The 23,236-nt window shown below is 36.1% G+C and overlaps 1 protein-coding gene across 2 annotated transcripts in view; it reads left to right on the top strand.

Annotated features, from left to right (window-relative positions):
- Positions 1 to 22,283, top strand: part of COPS4 (COP9 signalosome subunit 4) — a 37,089-nt gene extending 14,806 nt beyond the window's left edge. Inside the window, exons 5-10 of one of the 2 annotated variants that reach the window (XM_007447534.1) lie at positions 2,732 to 2,885; positions 3,046 to 3,196; positions 9,921 to 10,091; positions 14,590 to 14,705; positions 16,887 to 16,971; positions 21,760 to 22,283. In XM_007447534.1, the coding sequence (XP_007447596.1) occupies positions 2,732 to 2,885; positions 3,046 to 3,196; positions 9,921 to 10,091; positions 14,590 to 14,705; positions 16,887 to 16,971; positions 21,760 to 21,893 (811 nt within the window). In that variant the 3' untranslated portion in view covers positions 21,894 to 22,283. The remainder of the gene's footprint in view (positions 1 to 2,731; positions 2,886 to 3,045; positions 3,197 to 9,920; positions 10,092 to 14,589; positions 14,706 to 16,886; positions 16,972 to 21,759) is intronic. The other variant, XM_007447535.1, reaches the window with a different exon arrangement.
- The last annotated feature ends 953 nt before the right edge of the window (positions 22,284 to 23,236 follow it).

Here is a 23,236-nt window from a genome sequence, read left to right as displayed (position 1 = left end):
TGGAGGCTGTCCTGTGTATTGCAGATGTTTAACAGCATCAGTGGTCTCTACTTACTAGATGCCAGTGACACCACTATGCCTAGTTGTGACAATCAAAAATGTCTGTAGGGCTTCCCTGGTGGCGCAGTGATTGAGAGTCCATCTGCCGATGCAGGGGACACGGGTTCGTGCCCCGGTCCGGAAGATCCCACATGCCACGGAGCGGCTGGGCCCATGAGCCATGGCCGCTGAACCTGTGCATCCGGAGCCTGTGCTCCGCAATGGGAGAGGCCAGAACAGTGAGAGGCCCGCATACCGAAAAAAAAAAAATGTCTGTAAACATTGCAGATTGTTCCCTGGTGGGCAGAATAGTCCCAGTGATCTATGGTAACAGCCATGAACACAGAGTATATGGGTGCAGATATTAGTAATGTGGTGATGGAGTTTGTTCAAGTACTCTTTTCTTTGATTGTTTCAATACTCTTAGTGAAGTTGGAATCAGAGTCATCAGCTGAAGTGTGGGTGGGGTGAGAGTTGTGAGGTTGAGGAGATATAAGAATATCAAAAAAAATTCTCTGGGAGAGTGAGACGGTGTACAGCATTCAGGCTCATTTAAAGATCATAGTCACTAAAATGAGATCAGTCGGATTGGTTGGGTGTTTTTCTTCATCAGAGTTCGGCTACATGGTTGCAGGAAAGGAGTAGATGAACTATTAGGTTTAACCAGCATTATGATTTCACCCAACAAGTATGACAGCATGAGAGGGGCAAGGGAGATGAGTGCACGTGCAATTCAGTGATGGAAATGATTGACCATAGGAATTAAGCCAGGTAAGGAGGAAGTGAGGCCTTTAAGGGGAAAAATACAATAACTGTAGTAGGATCAGTGGTTTGGAGTCACAGTGGGTTCAATGGATTGTTAGGTTTGAGATACTAGAGAAAATGAGATGGAAAAACAATTAGAAAAAATTAAGATGACTCTTATCCAGCCAGTCTTACCTTTGATATATATTTTAAAAAATATTTATAGTTCTTTATGAAACATTCCTCCAAAGTATATTGTATAGAAGGATGAAAGGTGTGAAACTCTTGGTTGTTTTTTTTTTTTTTTGGCTGCACCACTCAGCTTGTGGGATGTTAGTTCCCTGACCAGGGATCGAACCTGAGCCCCCTGCAATGGAAAAACGGAGTCCTAACCACTGGACCACCAGGGGATTCTCTTCACACTTTTTTTTTTTTTAATAGTGGAAACTTTCAACCATTCAATTAAGTACAGAGAATAGAATTATAAACCCCATTTACCCATCATCCAGCTTCAACAATTATCAACATGTGGAGAATATTATTGATGTGGGTCCTCTTTTTTTTGTAGACTGTTTCAAAACTAATCTAAGGTATTATGGCAATTAATCCATAAATACTTCATGAAGAAGATATAATTTTTTTTTTTTTTCTGTACGTGGGCCTCTCACTGCCGTGGCCTCTCCTGCTGCGGAGCACAGGCTCCAGACGTGCAGGCCCAGCGGCCATGGCCCACGAGCCCAGCCGCTCCGTGGTATGCGGGATCCTCCCGGACCGGGGCATGAACCCGTGTCCCCTTTATCGGCAGGCGGACTCTCAACCGCTGTGCCACCAGGGAAGCTCAATATAAAAATTTTTGCAGAATTAATTTCAAAGCTGGGCCAAGTCAGTTGTAAACTCTGTTCTTGCCAAATGGTGGCTCCACTTTTGCTGGTAAATAGAATTAATTTTTCTGTGAGGATTAATCTTGAATTATGTGAGTTTTGAATTATGTTAGGTCTTCAGTTATACATTTTTTGCATAAAATGTGACTATTGGGATAAAGAAGAAAAATGAAAACCACTTGTATTCTCAGGGATAATTGCTATTACTATCTTGATATGCATGTATAGAAATACATTTGGATGGTGTTTTATGTACTGTTTTATCCAATTTTTTCACTTAGCAAAAACTTATGACTATTATCAGAAGTAATTATTATTATTATTATTTTTAACATCTTTATTGGGGTATAATTGCTTTACAATGGTGTTAGTTTCTGCTTTATAACAGAGTGAATCAGTTATACATATACATATGTTCCCATATCTCTTCCCTCTTTGTCTCCCTCCCTCCCACCCTAGAAGTAATTATTATAATAACTGTATAGCATCTACCATCTTTATGTACCACAACTTAATTGATTACCACAAATACGATTATGGGTGATTTCCATTTTTTTATTACAGATATTTATGAATAACTTTACAAATGAATATTCTGTACATATATATGTATGTACAACCATGATTTTTTTTTTAAGGATTTATTTTTTAGAGGTAAAATACAGTAGGTAAAGAGGATATGCATTTTTAAAGGATTCAAAGGATGTTTGGAGAGCATACTGCCAAATTGTTTTCCAGGATGGTTGTACGTGTTCATAGTTCCCCTGGTAGTATATGATATGTCCCTGAATTGAGGTTTTTTTTTTTTTTTTTTAAGATCTTTGATTTGTGAGATTATCTGAGGATTAGAAGAAGCTAAAATAAAACATGAACAATGATAAAAATAATAAAAATTCAATAAATCTTATTCTGGAAATATGTTTTAGCTTGTCTATAATATACTGCAATAAAAGTATGATTCCCTTATATTAACAGAATATATATAAGGAAAAAATAATGTATTTCCTATCACTCCCAAAATTTTCTTGAAATATTTAGTCATTCTGTGTCTTTCTGTTATACCCTAGACAGTACAATGTAGATTATAAACTGGAGACATACCTGAAGATTGCTAGGCTATATCTGGAGGATGATGATCCAGTCCAGGCAGAGGCTTACATAAATCGGGCATCATTGCTTCAGAATGAATCAACCAATGAACAGTTACAGATACATTATAAGGTAACAGATGAGCTAATTTGGAAAATTAATTTTGTATTGGAGAATCCTTCAGTAATAAGGTGCTCCAGAATATCTGATAAATGCTGTTATATAATAGAAATTTTCTTTTGCTTTTTATTTTTAATTTTTCTCCCTAACTGAAACATTTTCCCTCTTATAGGTATGCTATGCACGTGTTCTTGATTATAGAAGAAAATTCATTGAAGCTGCACAAAGGTACAACGAGCTCTCTTACAAGACAATAGTGCACGAAAGTGAAAGACTAGAGGCCTTAAAACATGCTCTGCACTGTACCATCTTAGCATCAGCAGGTAAATACGTCATTTACACTTTAATGAACAGTAAGTAATCTTTGCTTAATAATTTCAGGTTCATTACTATTTGAGGATTTAGCAAGGAGCTATTCTTTAAGAGGATGTCTTATTAATAAAATTATGATAAATTTAAACAGTTAAAAACAGCGCATTGCTAACTTAAGACATTTTAAAATATGCATTTATCAGCCTATCAGGTATTAGGAATAGTTAAGAGGTAATCTGAAGTTTAGTTCTCCTAAAATATCACTGAAAAAATGGATATTAAATTGAGAATTAGACAAAGGGAAATGAAAATTAAAATCTAGAAATGAGTGCTGTGATAATGTACTGCTTTGGGGTTTGTTTTTTTTTTATATTCAAGGCTCAGTTTTAGACCTGGTGCTTATCTTTTTCTTCCATAAATATAAATAATAAACTATTCTGTATTCTTTTCTACTGAACTGTAACATGTAAATCATTCAACTTATAAAGCAGGAAAGGGCATTGAGAGGAAATGCTGATAATTCTAAGCCATGGCTTTTCTAAATCATTTTAGAATGTCTTTTTTTTTTTTTTTTTTTTCCTCTCACTGTTGTGGCCCCTCCTGTTGCGGAGCACAGGCTCTGGAAGCGCAGGCTCAGCGGCCATGGCTCACGGGCCCAGCCGCTCTGCGGCATGTGGGATCTTCCCGGACCGGGGCACAAACCCGTGTCCCCTGCATCGGCAGGCGGACTCTCAACCACTGCGCCACCAGGGAAGCCCAGAATGTCTATTTTTGAACTGTGTTTAGTTGAGAGCCTAATGACATGTTCAGACTACACATTTCATTCTCTTTGAAGCAGTCATCTTATTTATTTTATTTTTGTTACTGAAAAGGCAGTACATAAAATGGACTGCTTTGTACTCTGAAGAACTATTACTGATTCTTTTATTTCCTTCAATATAAAAGTGTGTATCCTCTTTTTTATGCACAAATGATATAGCATGATAAATGCACTTTTACAACTTTTTTTATGTGGATATTCATCACAGTGGTCTTTATATGTCATTACATAAAGCTCATTCTTTTTGATTTTCTATTGTTTGGCTTTATCATAATTAGTCAATTATAAACAATGCTGTAGTGATTATACACATATATGAATATATGTATAGGTTAAATTCTTGAATCTAAGGGTACATACATTTAAAATTTTGATAGAAGTTATAAGTTGCCCTTTAATGTTAGACCTTCTAAACATTAATATCTTTGTGAACCTGATTACTCACACACACATTACCAAATTTTTTTGTCCTTGCTAACCTGGTAGAAGAAAAATAGTATTTCATTCTAGTTTTAATTTGCATTTCATTTATCATGAATACTCTTGGACATCTTTTCATGTGTTTAAAAAAATCGTTGAAAAGCCCAATCTTTTGAGTGAATTATGTGTTTATGTCCATTAGCCACTTTTTTTGTTTTTATCTTTTTTTTAAATAAAACTCTTCATGTATATAAGAAATTAACAATTTTTTTTCCCCAATTTATTGTCCCCTTTTTAGCTTTGTTTATGAAATTTTTGCCATGCAGAAACTTTAAATTTTTATATAGTTAAATATTTTTTAATCTTTTATGGTTTCTGGGTTTTGTTGACTTGCTTAGAAAGGTCTTCTCTATTGTGAAATTACATATTTTAAATTCCTTCATGTTTTCTTCCAGTACTTTAAGTTTTCACATCCTCTGGTCTCAGGACCCCCTTAGACTCTGAATAATTGAGAACCCTAGAGAGCTTTTGTTTATGTAGGGTATATCTGTTGATTATTGAATTAGAAATTGAAGTGAGAAATTTTAAAATATTTATTAATTCATTTAAAAGTAACAATAATAGATCTCTTAGGTATAAACGTAAATGACATTTTAATTAATTTTATTTGTTTTTTGGTTGCACCACACGGCTTGTAGGATCTTAGTTCTCCGACCGGGGATCCAGCCCAGGCCCTGGGCAGTGGGAGCACACAGCCCTAACCACTGGACTGCCAGGGAATTCCCGACATTTTTATAAAATAGCTGTTTTTTCTAAAACAAAAAAAGTTAGAGAATTGGAATCGTTTTACTTTTGACTTTACAAGTCTTTTCATTGTCTAGCTTAATAGACAGAAATTGAATTCTTAAATGTACTTCTGTGCTTAGCCTGTTTTGATATGTTTTGGTAGGAGTATATGAAGAAAACCCAGCCTCACACAGATATGTAGTTGGAAAAAGGAGGCATGTTTAGTGACTTTTTCAGATAATCATGGGTATTCATCTTTGATAGTAAAACTTGACAAGTAGTGTAGTTTCTTATGGGTTAATTGGAATGTGGCATCTGAAACCGTATCAGTGAACATTTTGCACTCTATAATGTTAAAATCTTGGTCTGTCGTCAACGTTGATGGATCTTTTATCCATGTAAGATTTTGTACCATCATGTATTGGTTGTTTGGAAAATGTTGGTTTGCTGATTTATGCAGAGCTTCCAAATATTGATGTACTTTATGATACAATATCCAATATACAATGTATTACCACTGATCTCATCAGAAAAACCTTTAAGTATTGGGAGGTTGTCAGCCTCATAGTGGCAGATAGAAGTTTTCAGAAATTTTAATTTTTTTCTTTAAAACTCAAATTTTATCAAGGGCAGCAAATGCTGTTGATTGGTGGTAACAGGCTCACTTTGTTCATTTTTAAGAAAATGTCTGCCAAATACCTAAGTCTGGAAACCATAATTTGTCAGTTGTTATTTTAAGTGAATGTGTTCCATGAAAAAGAGACTAGTTTAGCTTGCACTGTTTCCTTGAGACAACCGTTATACTTTGGTTTATAGCAAAAGTGCTGTAAGTACATTTCCCATTTCATCACACAAAATATTAAAAAGGTATGTTCTCAAGTGTCAAGATTTAATGAAAATAATTTTTTACTGCTGCTAGGACATTCTTAAGTGAAACTATCTCTTTTGACTGTTGAGTATGTGGCATAATATAGTTTGTTGCCAGTGCCACTGCCTTGATATTTGCTATGGTGCCAGTAGTCTTTGCCACCATGGCTTTTGCACCAGCAGTGCAAATGTCAACTCAGTGAAGAAGGCACAGGATGTCTTTGTTATTCTAAATTTAGTGTCAACCACTGATCCCTTGGAAAGGTCATGGGGACTGCCTTTGAGAATCGCTGCTTCAGGGTTTCATTTTTTACCTTCATGCTTCCTCCTAGTCACGATCTCTAACCCTTGCCCCCCAAGAGTAATCACTAGTATAGATTAGTTTCACCTACTTAAATTTACCTATAAATCCTAATCCAGTTGGAATTATTTTAGTGTAAGAAATGAGATAGGAAATTAACGTTTATTTGTTTGTTTTTCTAAATGACTAGTTATTTGACCTGGCATTCTTTATTGAATAATCCATCTTTTTTTTCCCTGTTGATTTGAAGCACACTGTAGTAGATTTCTGGACATAGTATTCTGTTCCGTTAATTAACCTGTCTATTTATGAATATACTTGTACTATGCTCTTCAAATTATTATAGCTTTATAGTGTTTTATTATCTAGCAGATCTACTTCCCCTTCATTACTCTTTTTATAAACTTTCCTGGCTTTTTGTCATATTTGCTTTCTCTGTCACTCTCTCTCATGCGCACACACACATATTTTTTGATGTATCATTTTAAAGTAAGTTGTAGGCCATCATGACACTCCCTCTTTATATATCATCATGTATCTCCATAGAACAGGAACATTTTTCTACATAACTGCAATACCATCATCATCCCTAAAAAAATTAACAGTGATTCCACTGTAGAATTTAGCAGCTGGTCCATGTTATCACTGCCCCAGTTAGCTCAAGAATATCTTTTACACCTGCCTTTTCCCCCTTGAACAAGGAGCAACTTCATGTGTGGCATTTGGTGATTATGGCTCTTTAGTCTTTAGACTCTTTTAGTCTAGAGTAGTTTCCTTATTTTTCCTGCCAACTTTATTGTGATATAGGTGACATACAACACTATAGTTGCCTCACTTAAAAAAAGAAAAAATACTGACTTTGAAGTTGTTAGGTAAAATGTCCTTCATCCTAGATTTTTTGATATATATATTGTTTTTTTATTTCTTAATCCCCTATATTTCCTGTAAAATGGAAGTTAGCCAGAGGTGAGATTAGATTCAGGTTATTTTTTTTCTAGCAAGAATACCTTATAATGATGCTGTGTACTTGCTGTTGAATCATGTCAGAGAGCACACACTGTCAAGTTGGTCCCACTGTTAGTGATGCTGAGTTTGTTCATTTGATTAAGGTAGAAATTCCATTGTAAAGGTACATTGTCCTCTTTGTATTTTGTAAATAATTCATGGGGTGCTGCTTTGACACTACAAAAATCCTGTTCCCCAAATTCCTTTCACATATTCCTTTCCATAATTTAATATCTATTAATAATCCTTGCCTGGATCACTCATTATATGTGTAATATAAAATAAAAATGAAAAATGTTGATTTACTAATTCTTTTCTTCTGTATTTATTAGGTAGTATTCTTCAGGAGATTTCCTTTTTTCTCCTTTTTTTTTTTTTTTCCAAATATCACTGGATTTTTTCTTAGCTTATTTTTCTGCGTGTATAATATACACACAGAAAACTGTACATATCAGAAGTGTACAATTTGATGAATTGTCACAAATGAACACCATCACGTAATCAACATCCAGAACAAGAAACAAAATATTACCAGCACCCTGAAATATTCTGTCCTGCTTTCTCCTAACCACTGGCCCCAACCCCTATCCCCCAAGAGCAATTGTTAATGTATATTAGTTTTGCCTGCTTCTTATATTTATATAAATGAAATCATATAGTATATATACTCTTGTCTTGCCTCTTTTGCTCAGCTTTATGAAATTTATCTACATTGTTACATTCAGTTTCTTCATTTTCATTGTTATGTGGTATCCCATTATGTGAATATACCACAATTTGTTTATCCTATTGCCTTCTTATTAGCTATTAGTAATAGTACTGCTGTGAACATTCTTGTATATTTGACTCTGTTTTTTATTTATTCAGTGTGTCACAATAAATTATAGTTGTTATTCTTTTTGATGCTCACCTTGTCCCAAATATGACCAAATTATGTCTTTTTGACACAGCCCCATTAGTCTTTGAGTACTTGCCTGAAATGTATCAACAGCATAAAAAGATGCTTCAGGCTCCTTTTGTATTTTCCCTGTTTCAGACATGAAATCAGCTAGTTTTTGAGGATCTCTAGTTCCTTTTAATGAGGATAGTGAGATCAGGTTACTAGATATGCTCATTGATGCTGGGTATCGTTGTCATTAGGCTCTTTCAGTATATAGAGCTAAAAATAAATTTAAAAAGAAAAAGTTTGTTCATATTATTTCCATTAGTTCAGTTTTTAATGTCATCGATTGTCATGTATTTTTTCACCATTTAAAGGTCCTTGAAGGTATAAATTGAAACTATGAAAATCACGTTTCCCATCTGAGAAATGTTTGTTCATCTTTTATAAATTTTTTATTATTAGGGGAAGAATGCATGTTCATTGTAGAAGTACAGCTAAGCAAGAAGAAGAAAATAACAACTATAACTGGAACCACGTGTAACATTTTAGCATATAGTTGGCTCTCCATATCCAGGGGTTCCTCATCCGCAGATTCAACCAACTGTGGATTGAAAATATTTTGGGAAAAATAATTCTAGGAAGTTCCAAAAGGAAAACTTGAATTTGCCATGTGCCAGCAACGATTTACATAGCATTTACATAGATCATCTCTAGGTATTATACATAATCTAGAGATGATCTAAAGTATAGGGGAGGATGTATGAAGGTAATGCAAAAACAACATCACTGTACATAAGTGATTTTTGCACCTGCAGATTTTGGTATTTATTGGGGGGGTGGTCTTGGAACCAATCCCCACTAGATACTGAGGGAATGATTGTATATCATAGTCTTCACAAATGAATATACAGTTAATCCTCATTATTCACAGATTCCACATTAGTGACTTTGCCTACTTCCTAAAATTTATCACCCCCAAATCAGTACTCAAAGTACAATGCTTTCACAGTCATTTGCAGACATGTGCAGAGCAGCAAAAAATTTGAGTCTCCCTGTTTATGTTTGTAGCTGGGATCGAAGAAGGCAATGCTCTACCTTGTTTCAGCTCTCATACTATAAACAAGTGTCCTTTTTGTGGTCTATTTAATACCACGTTCTCCACATTTTCATGCATTTTGTTGGTGGTTTTGCTGTATAAAATGGCCCCTAGCATAGTGCTGAAGTACTATCTTGTGTACTTAAGTGTGGGAAGTCTGTGATGTGCCTTTTGGAGAAACTGCGTGTGTTAAGTTAGGTAAGCTTAATTCAGGCATGAGTTATAGTGTAAGCCATGAATTCAATGTTACTGAATCAACAATATGTATTGAATGTGGTGCCTTTAAACAGAAATCCACAAAACAAGGTTACATATTGACCAGCTGACAAAAATGTTGTGACCAGAGGCTCATGGAACCTAGCCCCATATATCCCCTAGGAGCAGGAGTTGAGTATTCACTTATACAGTGTTGGCAGCAAATTTATAGAACATAACTACCAGAAATAATGAGAATCAACCTGCATATTTTAGTAGGCAAAAATGGGGTCATAAAAAAGATTGCTTTTCATTGAAAAAACAGATTGTGAGAATATGTGATGCTCATTTGTTCCCCTTAGGACAGCAGCGTTCTCGGATGCTTGCTACTCTTTTTAAGGATGAAAGGTGCCAGCAACTTGCTGCTTATGGAATCCTTGAGAAAATGTACCTAGATAGGATCATCAGAGGAAATCAACTTCAAGAATTTGCTGCCATGCTAATGCCTCACCAGAAAGCAACTACAGCTGATGGTAATGATTACTTCTTATAAGTATGTGGTAGTAAATATTGAGGTCACAGTAGTAGAACATATGTTAAATTTGAAGCATCTTGATATCTTTCTGTAATATTTTTATGTAACACTTGATAAAAGAAGTATTGACTGAAGATGAATATTATACACAGATATGAGTTTGAAGTATAAGAGTAGCTCTATTGGAAAACATTTCGTGGAATAAAGCATTTTTTGGAAACTGTAAGAGCAGAAGAATTATAGGCTAGGCTTATAGCGCCTGGTTTTTTAAAGACTCAAACCATTTGATAAGTACCTTAATTAATCTTAAACATCAATTTGTAACAGAGCATGATTATCCAGTCCTATTTTAGACAGAGCAAAATTTGGCACAATAGCTTGCCCAAGGTTACTGAGGGGAGTGTTTCCCATAAGAATAGAACTTGGTGTCATGTTTCCTAGGTATTTGCTTAAGTCAGACTGCCTTTGCTGGGAAAGAATTTTGTAACAGATGCTTGTTCATAACATCAATTATTTTATATATGTTTATCTACAGAGGTTTTAAAGTAGCTTATAACAGTAACACACATGATAATAAAAATATAGATGTAGGCCACCAGAAACATGGAAAAGGTCAAGACAAACGTGCAGATCTGTCAGACTCATTGCCTTGGATTCACTGCCATCCCATATTGAAGAGAATCTAGCTGTAAAGAATTATTTATGTAAGATTTGGCTGAAAGGTGTATACCTCACCAGTCCTACTGCCCTGAGTTACAGATTATTGAAGTAATTATATTGACCTATAGTATTTCTTTTATTTAATTGTACTTTAAGAAACAAATCAATTGATTATTATCTTTCTGTCTAAAGGAGATATTTATTCTATAGGATATTCTTTATGCAGATCCTCAGAAAAATTCCTTTTCAGTCTTAGGATTAGTTGTGATTCTCCGGAGCAATTGATTTTTATCTTATTTAAACACTGAGTTGATAAACTGGTTGGTTTTCTTAATTTTTAAAAAAAATGTATTTATTTATTTTTATTTTCTGCTGCATTGTGTCTTTGTTGCTGCGCACGGGCTTTCTCTAGTTGCAGTGAGCGGGGGCTACTCTTCGTTGTGGTTTGTGAGCTTCTCATTGCGGTGGCTTCTCTTGTTGCGGAGCATGGGCTCTAGGCACACGGGCTTCAGTAGTTGTGGCATGTGGGCTCAGTAGTTGTGGCTTGTGGGCTCTAGAGTGCAGGCTCAGTAGTTGTGGCTCACAGGCTCTAGAGCACAGGCTCAGTAGTTGTGGCGCACGGGCTTAGTTGCTCCATGGCACGTGGGATCTTCCCGGACCAGGGCTCCAACCGTGTCCCCTGCATTGGCAGGCGGATTCTTAACCACTGCGCCACCAGGGAAGTCCCGGCTTTCTTAATTTGATGGGCTGCTAGAAAGTTTAAAAAATTAAACTTGTAGCCCACCTGTAATGTGTGTGTTTTGATTGTTGTTATTCTTTTTCTTTTTAACTTTTAAATTTTCTTGTCTTCTGTGTGTTCTGAGCAGCTTTAAATAAATTCTTTTGCAAGAAGATGTCTGACAAACAAAAGCTAGATAAATAAGAAAGAGTTTCCAGAATTGATGTGGTTGAGCTTCACATTTGACTTTGAGCTTTCTTGCCATGAAAAAAAAAAAAGATAACATCAGATAATTCTTTTCTCAAATGAGGGCTATTCACTAGGATCTCAGAGAATGCAAATGATTTTCAAATTTCTCATAGGAGACTATGTATCAATATATAGGACAGGCATTTTGTCTTCCTCCTCTTCCATTTTAGACTTTATTGCCTTCCTTATTTATCTTTCTTGGACATCTTTGTTTATTATCATTACAACCCTAGGCTAGCAATCTTGAGACATATAGTTTTGTTGTTGTTATTACAATTCAGTGGTTTCAGTATATTCTCAGAGTTTTACAATGTAACTACCAGTCTGCTTTCTGCTCTAGAGATTTGCCTGTTCTGGACATTTCATATAAATGGAATCATACAATATATGATCTTTTGTGACTGGCTTCTTTCACTTAACGTGATGTTTTCAAGGTTCATCCATGTTGTAGTATGCATCAGTACTTCCTTCACTTTTATTGCCAAATAGCATTCTGTTAAACACATTTTATTTCTTCATCGGTTAGTGGACATTTAGGTTATTTTCACTATTTGGCTATTAATAATACTGCTGTGAACATTCATGTAAAAGTTTTTGTGTGGACATAAGCTTTTAATTCTCTTGGATGTATATCTAGGAGTGGAAGTACTGGGTCATATGGTAACTCTATATTTAGTCTTTCCAGGAGCTGCCAGACTGTTTTCCAAAGTGGCTGCACCATTTTACATTCCTGCCAGCTGTGTGTGAGGGTTCTGTTTTCTCCATGTTTTCTCCCACACTTGTGATATTACCTGTCTTTTTGATTTAGTCATCCTAGTGGGTATGAAGTGTGGTATCTTACTGTGGTTTTGATTTGTATTTCCCTGGGAGCTAATGGTGTTAAGCACCTTTTCATATGCTTATTGGCCACTTTTAAATTGGGTTATTTATGCTTTTATTATTGAATTGTAAGAATTCTTTATACATTCTAGATCTCATTATCAGATAAATGATTGGCAAATATTTTCTCCCATTCTGTGTGTTGTTTCTTCACTTTGTTGATGGTATCTTTTGAAACACAAAAGTTATTAATTTTGATGAAGTCCAATTTATGTTTTTTCTTTTGTGGCTTGTGCTTACAGTGTTGTATCTAAGAAACCATTGCCTAATCCAAGGTTATGAAAAGTTGTTCTATTTTCTTCTGTAAGTTTTATAATTGTAGCTCTTACATTTAGGTCTTTGATTCATTTTGAGTTAATTTTTGTATATGGTGTAAAGTAGGGGTCCAACTTTATTATTTTGCATGTGAATATTCAGTTGTCCCAGCACCATTTGTTGGAAAGACTCTTATTTCCCCACTGAATTGCCTTGGCATCTTTGTTGGCAATCAGTTGACTGTAAATGTGAGTTTATTTCTGGACTCTAAATTCTGTTCCATTATTCTGTATGCCTGTCCTCATGCCAGTACCACACTGTCTTGGTTGCTGTATCTTTGTAGTAAGTTTTTGTTTTTTAATTTTTAATTTTTGGCTGCATTGGGTCTTTGTTGCTGCACGTGGGCTTTCTCTTGTTGTGGTGAGCAGAGGCTACTCTTCATTGTGGCGCGCGGGCTTCTCATTGCGGTGGCTTCTCTTGTTGCAGAGCATGGGCTCTAGGTGCATAGGCTTCAGTAGTTGCAGCACGCAGGCTTCAGTAATTGTGGCATGTGGGCTCAGTAGTTGTGTCTTGCAGGCTCTAGAGCGCAGGCTCAGTAGTTGTGGCACACGGGCTTAGTTGCTCTGCGGCAGGCGGGATCTTCCTGGCCCAGGGATCGAACCCACGTCCTCTGCATTGGCAGGCAGATTCTTAACCACTGTACCACCAGAGAAGTCCCTTGTAGTAAGTTTTGAAATCAGAAAATTTGAGTCTTCCAACTTTGTTCTTTTTCAAAATTGTTTTGGCTTCTGTGGGTCCTTTGAATTTCCATATGGATTTTAAGATCAGCTTGTCAGTTTCTGCAAAGAAGCCAGTTGGGATTGCACTGAATTTGTAGATCAATTTGGAGAGTACTGCCATCTTAGCAATATTAAGTCTTCCATATTTTCCTGTTTATTTAGGTCTTTATATTGGAAAGTTGCTAAAAAAGTAGACCTTAAAAGTTGTCACAAGAAAAAAAATTATAACTGTGTGAGGTGATGTTGTTAATTAACTAAACTTATAGTGGTAATCAATTCACAATATATACATATACCAACTCACTATGTTGTACACCTTAGATGAATACAATGTTATATGTCAATTATATCTCAATAAAACTGGAAAGGAAAAAAAAAGAAGTGGGTGAGCCACACCTTCAGGATGGGGCCTGAGGTCCGTAACTTTGTCAGGCCCTGTATTATCTTACTTGAGGATCCTATGCCTGGTATCTCATGAAGGGATCCTGCCTTCCAAACATTTCTCACGTTTGCCTCAGAGTAAAGGGCTTGTGAAGTGCCCAGGGGAATAGAGATATTTCCATTGAGCAGTATTTTTTGACTTATCAAGCTTACAAACAGCATGATTGTTTGCATGATTGTTTTGCTGCTGCTTGCTAATAAAAGTATGTGCTTATAGCAAGAAAAGAAAAGTTAGTGAAGTTGATAGCTAGTCCAAGGAAGCAAAACCCCAAACCCAGAGGATTAAATCTGTTCAGCTAGTTAATAAATACTTGCCAATCATTTTCTAAATGTTATTTGTATTTAACTGCATGTTATTCAAAATGTATCAAGGGATTTTGGTTACTTTTAAAATTTTGATAGGAATAAAGGCAATGATTATGCGTTAGTACATGCCTAGAAAATTTTTAACAAGATGCATCTTTTAAGAGTGTAAAACTAGTTTCAAAATTATAACATTCTTTTTTATATTTAAGGTTCTAGCATCTTGGACAGAGCTGTTATTGAACACAATTTATTGTCTGCAAGCAAATTATATAATAATATTACCTTTGAGGAACTTGGAGCCCTTTTAGAGATTCCTGCAGCTAAGGTATTTTCTTATTTCCAATACATAAAAGGAAGTTAAGAGACTAAATTATTGACATAAAGAGAAAATAAAATATATACAGTTGGACCTCCATATCTGCAGATACAAAACTTGTGGATATTTTGGAGGAATATTTTGGAGGGCCAACTGTATTCATTGTACTACTACATTTTATATAAGGGTCTTGAGCATCTGTGGATTTTGGTATTCATGGGGGCTACTGGAACCAATCCCCCTTGGATACCGAGAGACGACTGTAATTGATAAATATTGGCAGTTGCAACAAAAATATACATTAAAAACCTAAGGTAAATGGAAATAAATTATTTGAATGTCAAAATAGTACTTTAATGGAATTGTCTTTGATTTGTTTTTTTTTTAAGTTGTATTTTTTGGTAAAGTGACCTAGAATGGAAATCTTAAAGGGGTTCCAGGTTATGATACCCATTTTGTAAGAATATCTTTGTTTATTATCTGTTTAAATCCACTTCATAGTGGTTTCTGATTTTTAACTAACATTTGATCTATGCCTTAATTCTTTTTTCTGCCCTAGATTGACTCAAAGTTTAAAAAGTTCATCTCTCTGAGAGAATGACTATGGTAATACTCTAGGCTATTCTATTGTAACTTCTGTGTTTGATTTAACTTAAGAAGTTGACTGAGTTATTAGGGAGTTAATTTTATTCTTAGTCATGGTAACGTTTGGTTGGCTATGTATAAATTCCAAAAAAGTACCAGTCGTATGTAGAGGGTATTTCACGTAACATCTATAAAACATTCTCTTAATTTTAAATAACAGTAAAAGCAAGCAATCAATCTTACTTTTACCTAACTTGTAGAACATTTTTTTTAAACATCTTTATTGGAGTATAATTGCTTTATATTGTTGTGTTAGATTCTGCTGTATAACAAAGTGAATCAGCTATATGTATACATATATCCCCATATCTCCTCCCTCTTGAGTCTCCCTCCCACCCTCCCTATCCCACCCCTCTAGGTGGTCACAAAGCACCGAGCTGAACTCCCTGTGCTATGCAGCTGCTTCCCACTAGCTATCTATTTTACATTTGGTAGTGTATATATGTACATGCCACTCTCTCACTTTGTCCCAGCTTACACTTCCCCCTCCCCGTGTCCTCAAGTCCATTCTCTATGTCTGTGTCATTATTCCTGTCCTGCCCCTAGGTTCTTCAGAACAATTTTTTTTTAGATTCCATATATATGTGTTAGCATATGGTATTTGTTTTTCTCTTTCTGACTTACTTCACTCTGTATGACAGACTCTAGGTCCATCCACCTCACTACAAAACTTGTAGAGCTTAGAGTCATGTAGTTATGGTCACATCCCCTTTTATCTGTTACTGAAATTTTAATTTAGTTTTTTCTAATACAGTTCCTTTACGTGTACACATTCAACACACAGTAAAGGAAGTGGAACAATTTCGGAACCAAGGCTTCAGTTACCATTAAAAGATGCTTTCTTCTTACGCTTTGACGTATGATCCCTTGCTGAGACTAAGGGAAGTGAATATATTTTTAACAATAAATGCTAGTCACAGTCTGTTCAAGAGTGATTTAGGGTTGATTGTGAAGATGGTTAGAGTTACTAAAATGAATGTCACAACCCAGTTTACTAAACAGACAGTATGAAGCATTTCTTTAGGAATTAGGTAGAGGACCTTTTGCTCCCCTTTAATGGTCTTTTAAATTCTTTCATTTCCCTTTTAAATTTGAACATTATTCCTCCTTTCAATATTTTCTTCAAAAATATTACTGTCTTAGAGAGTTTTGGGGGTGATAAATACTGTGAAAATTGAAATGAAATAAAATAAGAAAAGCTAGGGATTTTTTTGAGATGTGGATCCCAGTGAGAGGAAAAATTGTTAGTTTGATTTTGAGCAGAGAGAAAAGTTGGTTAGAAGGCTAGATTCTTGCTTAAAATCTTACAACAAGAAAAACAGATCCCAATTAACTTAAACTAATGGATTGTACCCAGAAAGAATTGGGGGGATATAACAGGCATATTTACAGGATTTATTCTTGTAATGAATGGCAGATGAACGCATACGCAAAGCTTAGTGATGGGTAGCTAAACCAAGAGCTTTCAGTTTTCTTGGTGAGAATATGTGAATAACTAGAAATGATAATTAAAGTGTCTAAGAATTTATTGTTTTTTTTAAACAGGCAGAAAAGATAGCATCGCAAATGATAACAGAAGGACGTATGAATGGATTTATTGATCAGATTGATGGAATAGTTCATTTTGAAAGTAAGAAGTTTTGCTTGTTTATACATAATGAAATGGCAGTGAAGTGTTGTATATTTGTGATTAAAACATGTTGAGCCTTTGACCCAGAATCTTACTACTGGAATGAGCTTATTTCCCAAAGAAATAATTTAAAATAATTTTTATGAACTTATATTCATGAATCTAATTAATGCAGCATTTTCTATGCTGTGGAAAAATTTGAAACTGGAATTGTTATATTAGTACACTCATTTACTTACCAAACATTTATTGACCACATACCGTGTATTGGGCATGTAGAAATGACAGTTGCATTTCCTGTTCAGCAGCTCACTAAACTGATGAAGACAGACAGGTAAGTAGATCTCTTGTCTTTCTCATTGTCTAATACCTCCTCAGCCCTTCTTCCCACCTCATTTATGCCCTGGACCTTACCCAGAACCATTCCACTTGTACAGTTTTAATTTGAAGTATCCCACTCTGACCATGACCTTTTCCCAGCCTTTCTCGTGGTCTTTCTCAGGTACTTCTACCTCACCTCTTCCTTGACTGCATTGGAGCCTCTGGTCTATTGGCTTTCACTTTCTTTCAGTCAGCTCAGCCCTTTTTTAACCTTTACTGTTCTTCCTATCCAGCCTAGATTTCATGATTCATCGTGAATCATGAAATCAGGATTTCAATCATTTTCATGATTCAGTTACTTCTTTTACAGATGCCCCAGAACACTTGCCTGCGAACTTTTTGTTCCTGCTGTCCAGCAAAACTTCACCTTGAATGAACCCATTCTCCATCTTTTCCATGCCTGTACTTGAGTAACTAACGTTGCTGGAGAAGAGTCAGAGCACCAGACAGATTGATACCACTGCAAAATTCAAGGTCCTGAATTCTCGACGCTGCCTGGGATTCTTGATACTTTTCTCTAGTCCACTTTTTCCCTACTCTGCAATGACTATTTCAAATTTCATTTTCCTAAACCTCTGACTTTTCTCCTCCTTCACTCTCTGTTCAATATAGATCTAATTCTGTCTTTCTTCTTTCGTGTTATATGGGAGATGGTTTCCATCTCTCTCTAGTTCTTCCTCTTGTACTTTGGGTCCCTTCTCTGAACTCTGCCACTCCCTGCTCCAAAAAAAGAAATCTTTTTTAGGAACCTGAGCTTAGCAATTATTTTGTCTATTTTCATCTTTTTTTTCTCTGTTGGCTTCTTTTTATCAATATTTAAACATGGTCAGGTCTCTTCCATTTTAACAAAAATCCTTTTATCTTTCAGGCTTCATCCTGACTTTTCCGCATATTGAATAGGTTTGATCACTCGCTCCTTTTTGAGCGCCCCTGCCCCTTCTTGACTTCTGTCATCTCCTTCACCCTGTTCTCCCTCCTATTTCTCCAGATATTCTTCCCAGTTGTCTTTGTAGATTCTATAGTGCTTTAAATTTAAATATTGGGGTTACTTAGGACATAATCCTCGGCCTTTTTCTCCTCACTCTACTGTTACCCTAGGTAATCTCACCTATTCCCATTGATTCAGTTACCATCTGTATGCAGACAGCACTTAGATTTCTAGTGTAAATCTCCCTTCTGAGTCCCAGGTTCAGCGGCTCTAATTGATTAATAGGTGTTTCCCACCTGATTGCTTCGTGGGCTTCTCAGAATGAATATACCCAGAACTGAATTCACTTTCTCCTCCACTGCCTGCCTCCCAAAACAGCCAGCCAGCCAGAAACTACACTGTTCGCTTTCTCCAGCATTCCTCATCCTTGACCCCTTCTCTTCTTCACTGCCCGGAATCCTTCGAATTTTACCTCGTAGTGTATCTGGAATCCATGTACTTTTCTTCATTTCTTACTGTCACCAGCCTGTTCTGAATCCCTGAAACCCCTTCTGGGCTTAAGAAATAGCCTTTTAGCTTTTTTTCTCACATCTACAATAGCTCCTTTCTAGTCCAGTTGCCCTAGTAGAGCCAGAGGGATTGTGATCTTTTAAAAATGCGGACAAACAGAAAAAAGAAATAAAAACCAAATTATTAAATGTTACTCTCTTCCTTGACATGCTGATGAATGGCTTCGCCATTGCTTGTAGAGTAAGATTCTACAAAGTCTCCAAAAGGTCCTGCGTGATCCTTTATGGTTTTCTCTTTCCAATCCAGCTCACAGGACGTTTTGTTTTTTCCAGCATTGTAAATTCTTTCCCACTTGAAACATTCCAAAATAGTCATCCCTCTCCACAAGCAGCCTCTCCAGCCATCTTCTGTTTGTCCCCATGTCTTAGTTTGAACAATGTTAATCAATAATGATTTTCCTGACTTCCCAGGTTAGGTATGGCTTTAAGTTATACATTCTTGTCACCCTGAATTTCTGAATTTGTCTAAATGTCTGTTTCTGTTAACCAAGCTCAGCTTCCTAGTGATAGATATTAAGTGTCTCTTGTTCTCCATGGTATATCCAACATCTTTTCTAGTGCCCTGCATGTTGTAAGTGGGAAATAAATAATTATTGAATGAGCAAACACAGTGTATGATGAAGAGTATAGCAGAGGCGTCATCAAGTAAACACAATTTAAATTAACGTATACCAACTTGATAGAATACGGGATATTTTACTTTCTAATTTTCTTAGATTTAAAAACTACAATGGTAAATCTGCTCATAATAAGAAGTAAAACATTACAAGGATGAATAAAGGAAGAGTCCGTAATGTCTTTCCACTTTCACCTGCATCCCTCTGATCCCAGCTGCCTGGCATAACTAATGTCAGTCTAAAGTCTCGTGTGCCTTTCTACATGCTTATATAGATAAGTAAAAACATGTAGAGATTTTTTGAAGTGACATTATACTTTAAAGTACATAGTGTTCTATGAAGTGTTTTTTGTTTTTTGTTTGTTTGTTTGTTTGGGGGTTTTTTGGCTACACTGCTTGGCACATGGAACTTCCCCGACCAGGGATCTAGCCCATGCCCCCTGCAGTGGAAGCTCAGAGTCTTAGCCACTGGACCACCAGGGAAGTCCCAAAGTGGTTTTGTTTTTTTTTAAGTTAATGTACCGTGAATATATTTGCAAGTCACTAGATATAAATCTAATTTATTTGTTTTAATAGCTGCATAATATTTCGTGGAGTTCAGCTATTCACCTGTTGATGGACATTCAGGTGGTTTCCTTGTGCGTATCTTTATATACTGGGACACTTAGTTCTAGAGAACAGAGTCTCAGAAGTTGCATACTTTGCATCAGAGGATATTCATATTTTGATTCTTAATAGCTACTGCCAGTTTGCTTTCCAGAAAGGTGTAGCCATTTACACTTCCACCAATACGAGAGAATGAATCTTTAAGAGCTGGATATTCTTACTCTTTTTATCTTTTGCCAATTGTTGAGGGGAAAATACTATGTTATTGTTTTATTGTGCATTTCCTTGGCACTAGTAAAGTTTAATATCTTTCCATGTACTGGCCATTAGTATTTCCTTTTCTGTGAATTCACGTTAGTTTTTCTTGTCTATTTCCTTCATTCCCCCTCCACACCTTCCCTATCTGTGTTACAGATATTTTTCTCTTTCTGTCAGTTGTGTTTCTGTAACGCATGCATACCATAAACACATTTAAAAGCTCTTTTGCAGCCAAATATGTCCATTTTTAATTTTATGGCTTTTGTGTTTTCTGTATTGATTAGGAAAGTCTCCCTCCCACCTAGAGGGGTGGGATAGGGAGGGTGGGAGGGAGACGCAAGGGGGAGGGGATATGGGGATATATGTATATGTATAGCTGATTCACTTTGTTATAAAGCAGAAACTAACACACCATTGTAAAGCAATTATACTCCAATAAAGATGTTAAAAGAAAAAGAAAGTCTCCCTCATTTTGGGATAAAATTAATATTTTCCTAAAATTTCTTCTAATATTTTATTTATTGTTTTATATTTAGAAATTTAATCTGTCTGCAGTTCATTTTTGTGTATAACTTTAAGGCATGATCTAGTTTTTTTTTTTAAGATGGATTTCCAATTATGCAAATATCTTTTATTAAGTAAAACATCCTTTCTGATCTTTGGCGTATATTAGGTTCCACATATATGTTCGGATCTACTTCTGTACTCTATTTGGTTCCATTGATCTGTAACAATATTAGGTAATAAATTTATAGTAAATTTTACTGTTAGTAAAGCAATACCTATTCCTCCACTACTATTTTTCAATTGAGTTGAAATTCACATAACATGAAAATCATTTAAAAGTGAAAAATTCAGTAACATTTAGTATGTTTACAGTGTTATGCAACCACCGTCTCTACCTAGTTCCAGAACATTTTCATCTTCCCTAAAGGAGATCCCATGCCCCTTAAGCAATTACTCCTCATACCTCTCTCCCCAACCCCTGGCAACCAATTTCTATTCTGTCTCTATGGATTTACCTGTTCTGGATATTTGATATGAATGAAGCCATACAATATGTGACCTTTTAGCTTCTTTCACTGAACGTAGTGTTTTCAAGTTTCACTTTCCCCAGTCGGTGGCAGTGTCTTACGAAGCAGTAGACATTGGTGAGGGAACAGGTGGCCTCAGTGAAGTTGTCTGTCTGACTGCTGCAGTTGAGGTGGTTTGGTTTTATTTTGTGTTTTTTTGTTATGTTTTGTTTATACTTTGTGCCAGTGATTGGGGTACTTTTCTTAACTATTTCTTAATTAGCTTAATTTCATTAACTAAGATTTTTGGAGTAAACTTTTAAAAATCAGTGTTACTGTATTTATCTTCTAACTCAACATTCACTGTGGTTGCAAAGGAGTAATTTCAACTTTGTACATTATTCCTTTTTTCTTTAGCACGAGAAGCCCTGCCAACGTGGGACAAACAGATCCAATCGCTTTGTTTCCAAGTGAATAACCTTTTGGAGAAAATCAGTCAGACAGCACCAGAATGGACAGCACAAGCCATGGAAGCCCAGATGGCTCAGTGAATCCTTGGAGACCTTCTGTGCACATTACATCTTTTTCCATGTTGTACAGATTAATTTCACTATCTCTCAAAAGCATTTGCATCATGACCTTACATATTTCAATCCCTTTTATGCTGGATTCAATTTAAAGAAGACATTATTAGAGCAGGAAGTACAAGCATTTAAAAATATGTAGTTCCCATTTATTCAGGGTCTCTGTATCAGGCTAACTCAGATGTTTTGAAAGATTTTTCTTTAAACAGAGTAAGTGAAGTATCTGTGGCTAAAAAGTTTGGGATTTGTGTTAACTTTGTAGTTATGTAAAACTTAAGTGCTTTGTGCCTCTCCACATGTGGTTATCTAATAAATGGAGAAGTGAGCCAAATAAAAGTAGTACTTTGTTTTTAATTAGTGAACAGTGTTTTGTTCCTTTTTCCTTTCAATTAAGCAGACAATTATTTATACCATATGCAAGAAATGCAAAGATAAGCCAAAAAGCCTGTTCTCCAGGCATTCACAGAGTCACAGAGCTAAGAGTCAATATATGAAATACTTGTAGTTGTACCAAGTACTAGAGTACACGGGCAGGAGCTTTTCATTTAGCAGAGAGAGATCAGGGAAGACTCCTCAGTATTATTTCAGCCTTGCTTTATAGTGAAAACAGGGAAGAACTTTTAAAAAAGAGTTTGGGGGCTTCCTTGGTGGAGCAGTGGTTGAGAGTCCGTCTGCCAATGCAGGGGATGCAGGTTCATGCCCCGGTCTGGGAGGATCCCACATGCCGCGAAGAGGCTGGGCCTGTGAGCCATGGCCGCTGAGCCTGCGCGTCCGGAGCCTGTGCTCCGCAACGGGAGAGGCCGCAACCGTGAGAGGCCCACGTACCGCAAAAAATTAAATAAATAAAAATAATAAAAAATAAAAAAGAGTTTGTAGGCAATTACCAGTTTCAGCTCCAGCATATAAGGAGCTGAAGTCATCACTCCATCCTCACAGCAAGACACATCCCACAACATGCAAGGACAGATGGGTAATGTAAGCAGACAGATTGAAATTTCAGAACTATAAAATTTTAAAAAATGTAGTTGATATGCTAAGAGAGGATGGAGAAAATGGAATCATAAGAAAAAGCCTGAACAGGCAGAAAAATCAATGCCTTTTATTAGATCCGAAGGAGAATTGAGGTCATAAGGCAAACCACCACTCCCAAACTGGAGAAACAGCCAGATAGAATCACATTAGAGATCAGCTTACCAGGAGCAGACCTGCTTGGGCCAGTAACTGATATGAACAGTGAAATGGTAACTTTGACACGTTACTGGATGCTAATTGGCTTGACAGTTAAAAACCCTACTCTTAGGAGAACCTCC

Source organism: Lipotes vexillifer, unplaced genomic scaffold, assembly GCF_000442215.2.
Source record: "Lipotes vexillifer unplaced genomic scaffold, Lipotes_vexillifer_v1.1 scaffold272, whole genome shotgun sequence".
NCBI classification, from domain to species: domain Eukaryota; kingdom Metazoa; phylum Chordata; class Mammalia; order Artiodactyla; family Lipotidae; genus Lipotes; species Lipotes vexillifer.
Note: the sequence above shows the minus strand (reverse complement) of the source record. Positions and strands in the feature narration are given on the sequence as shown.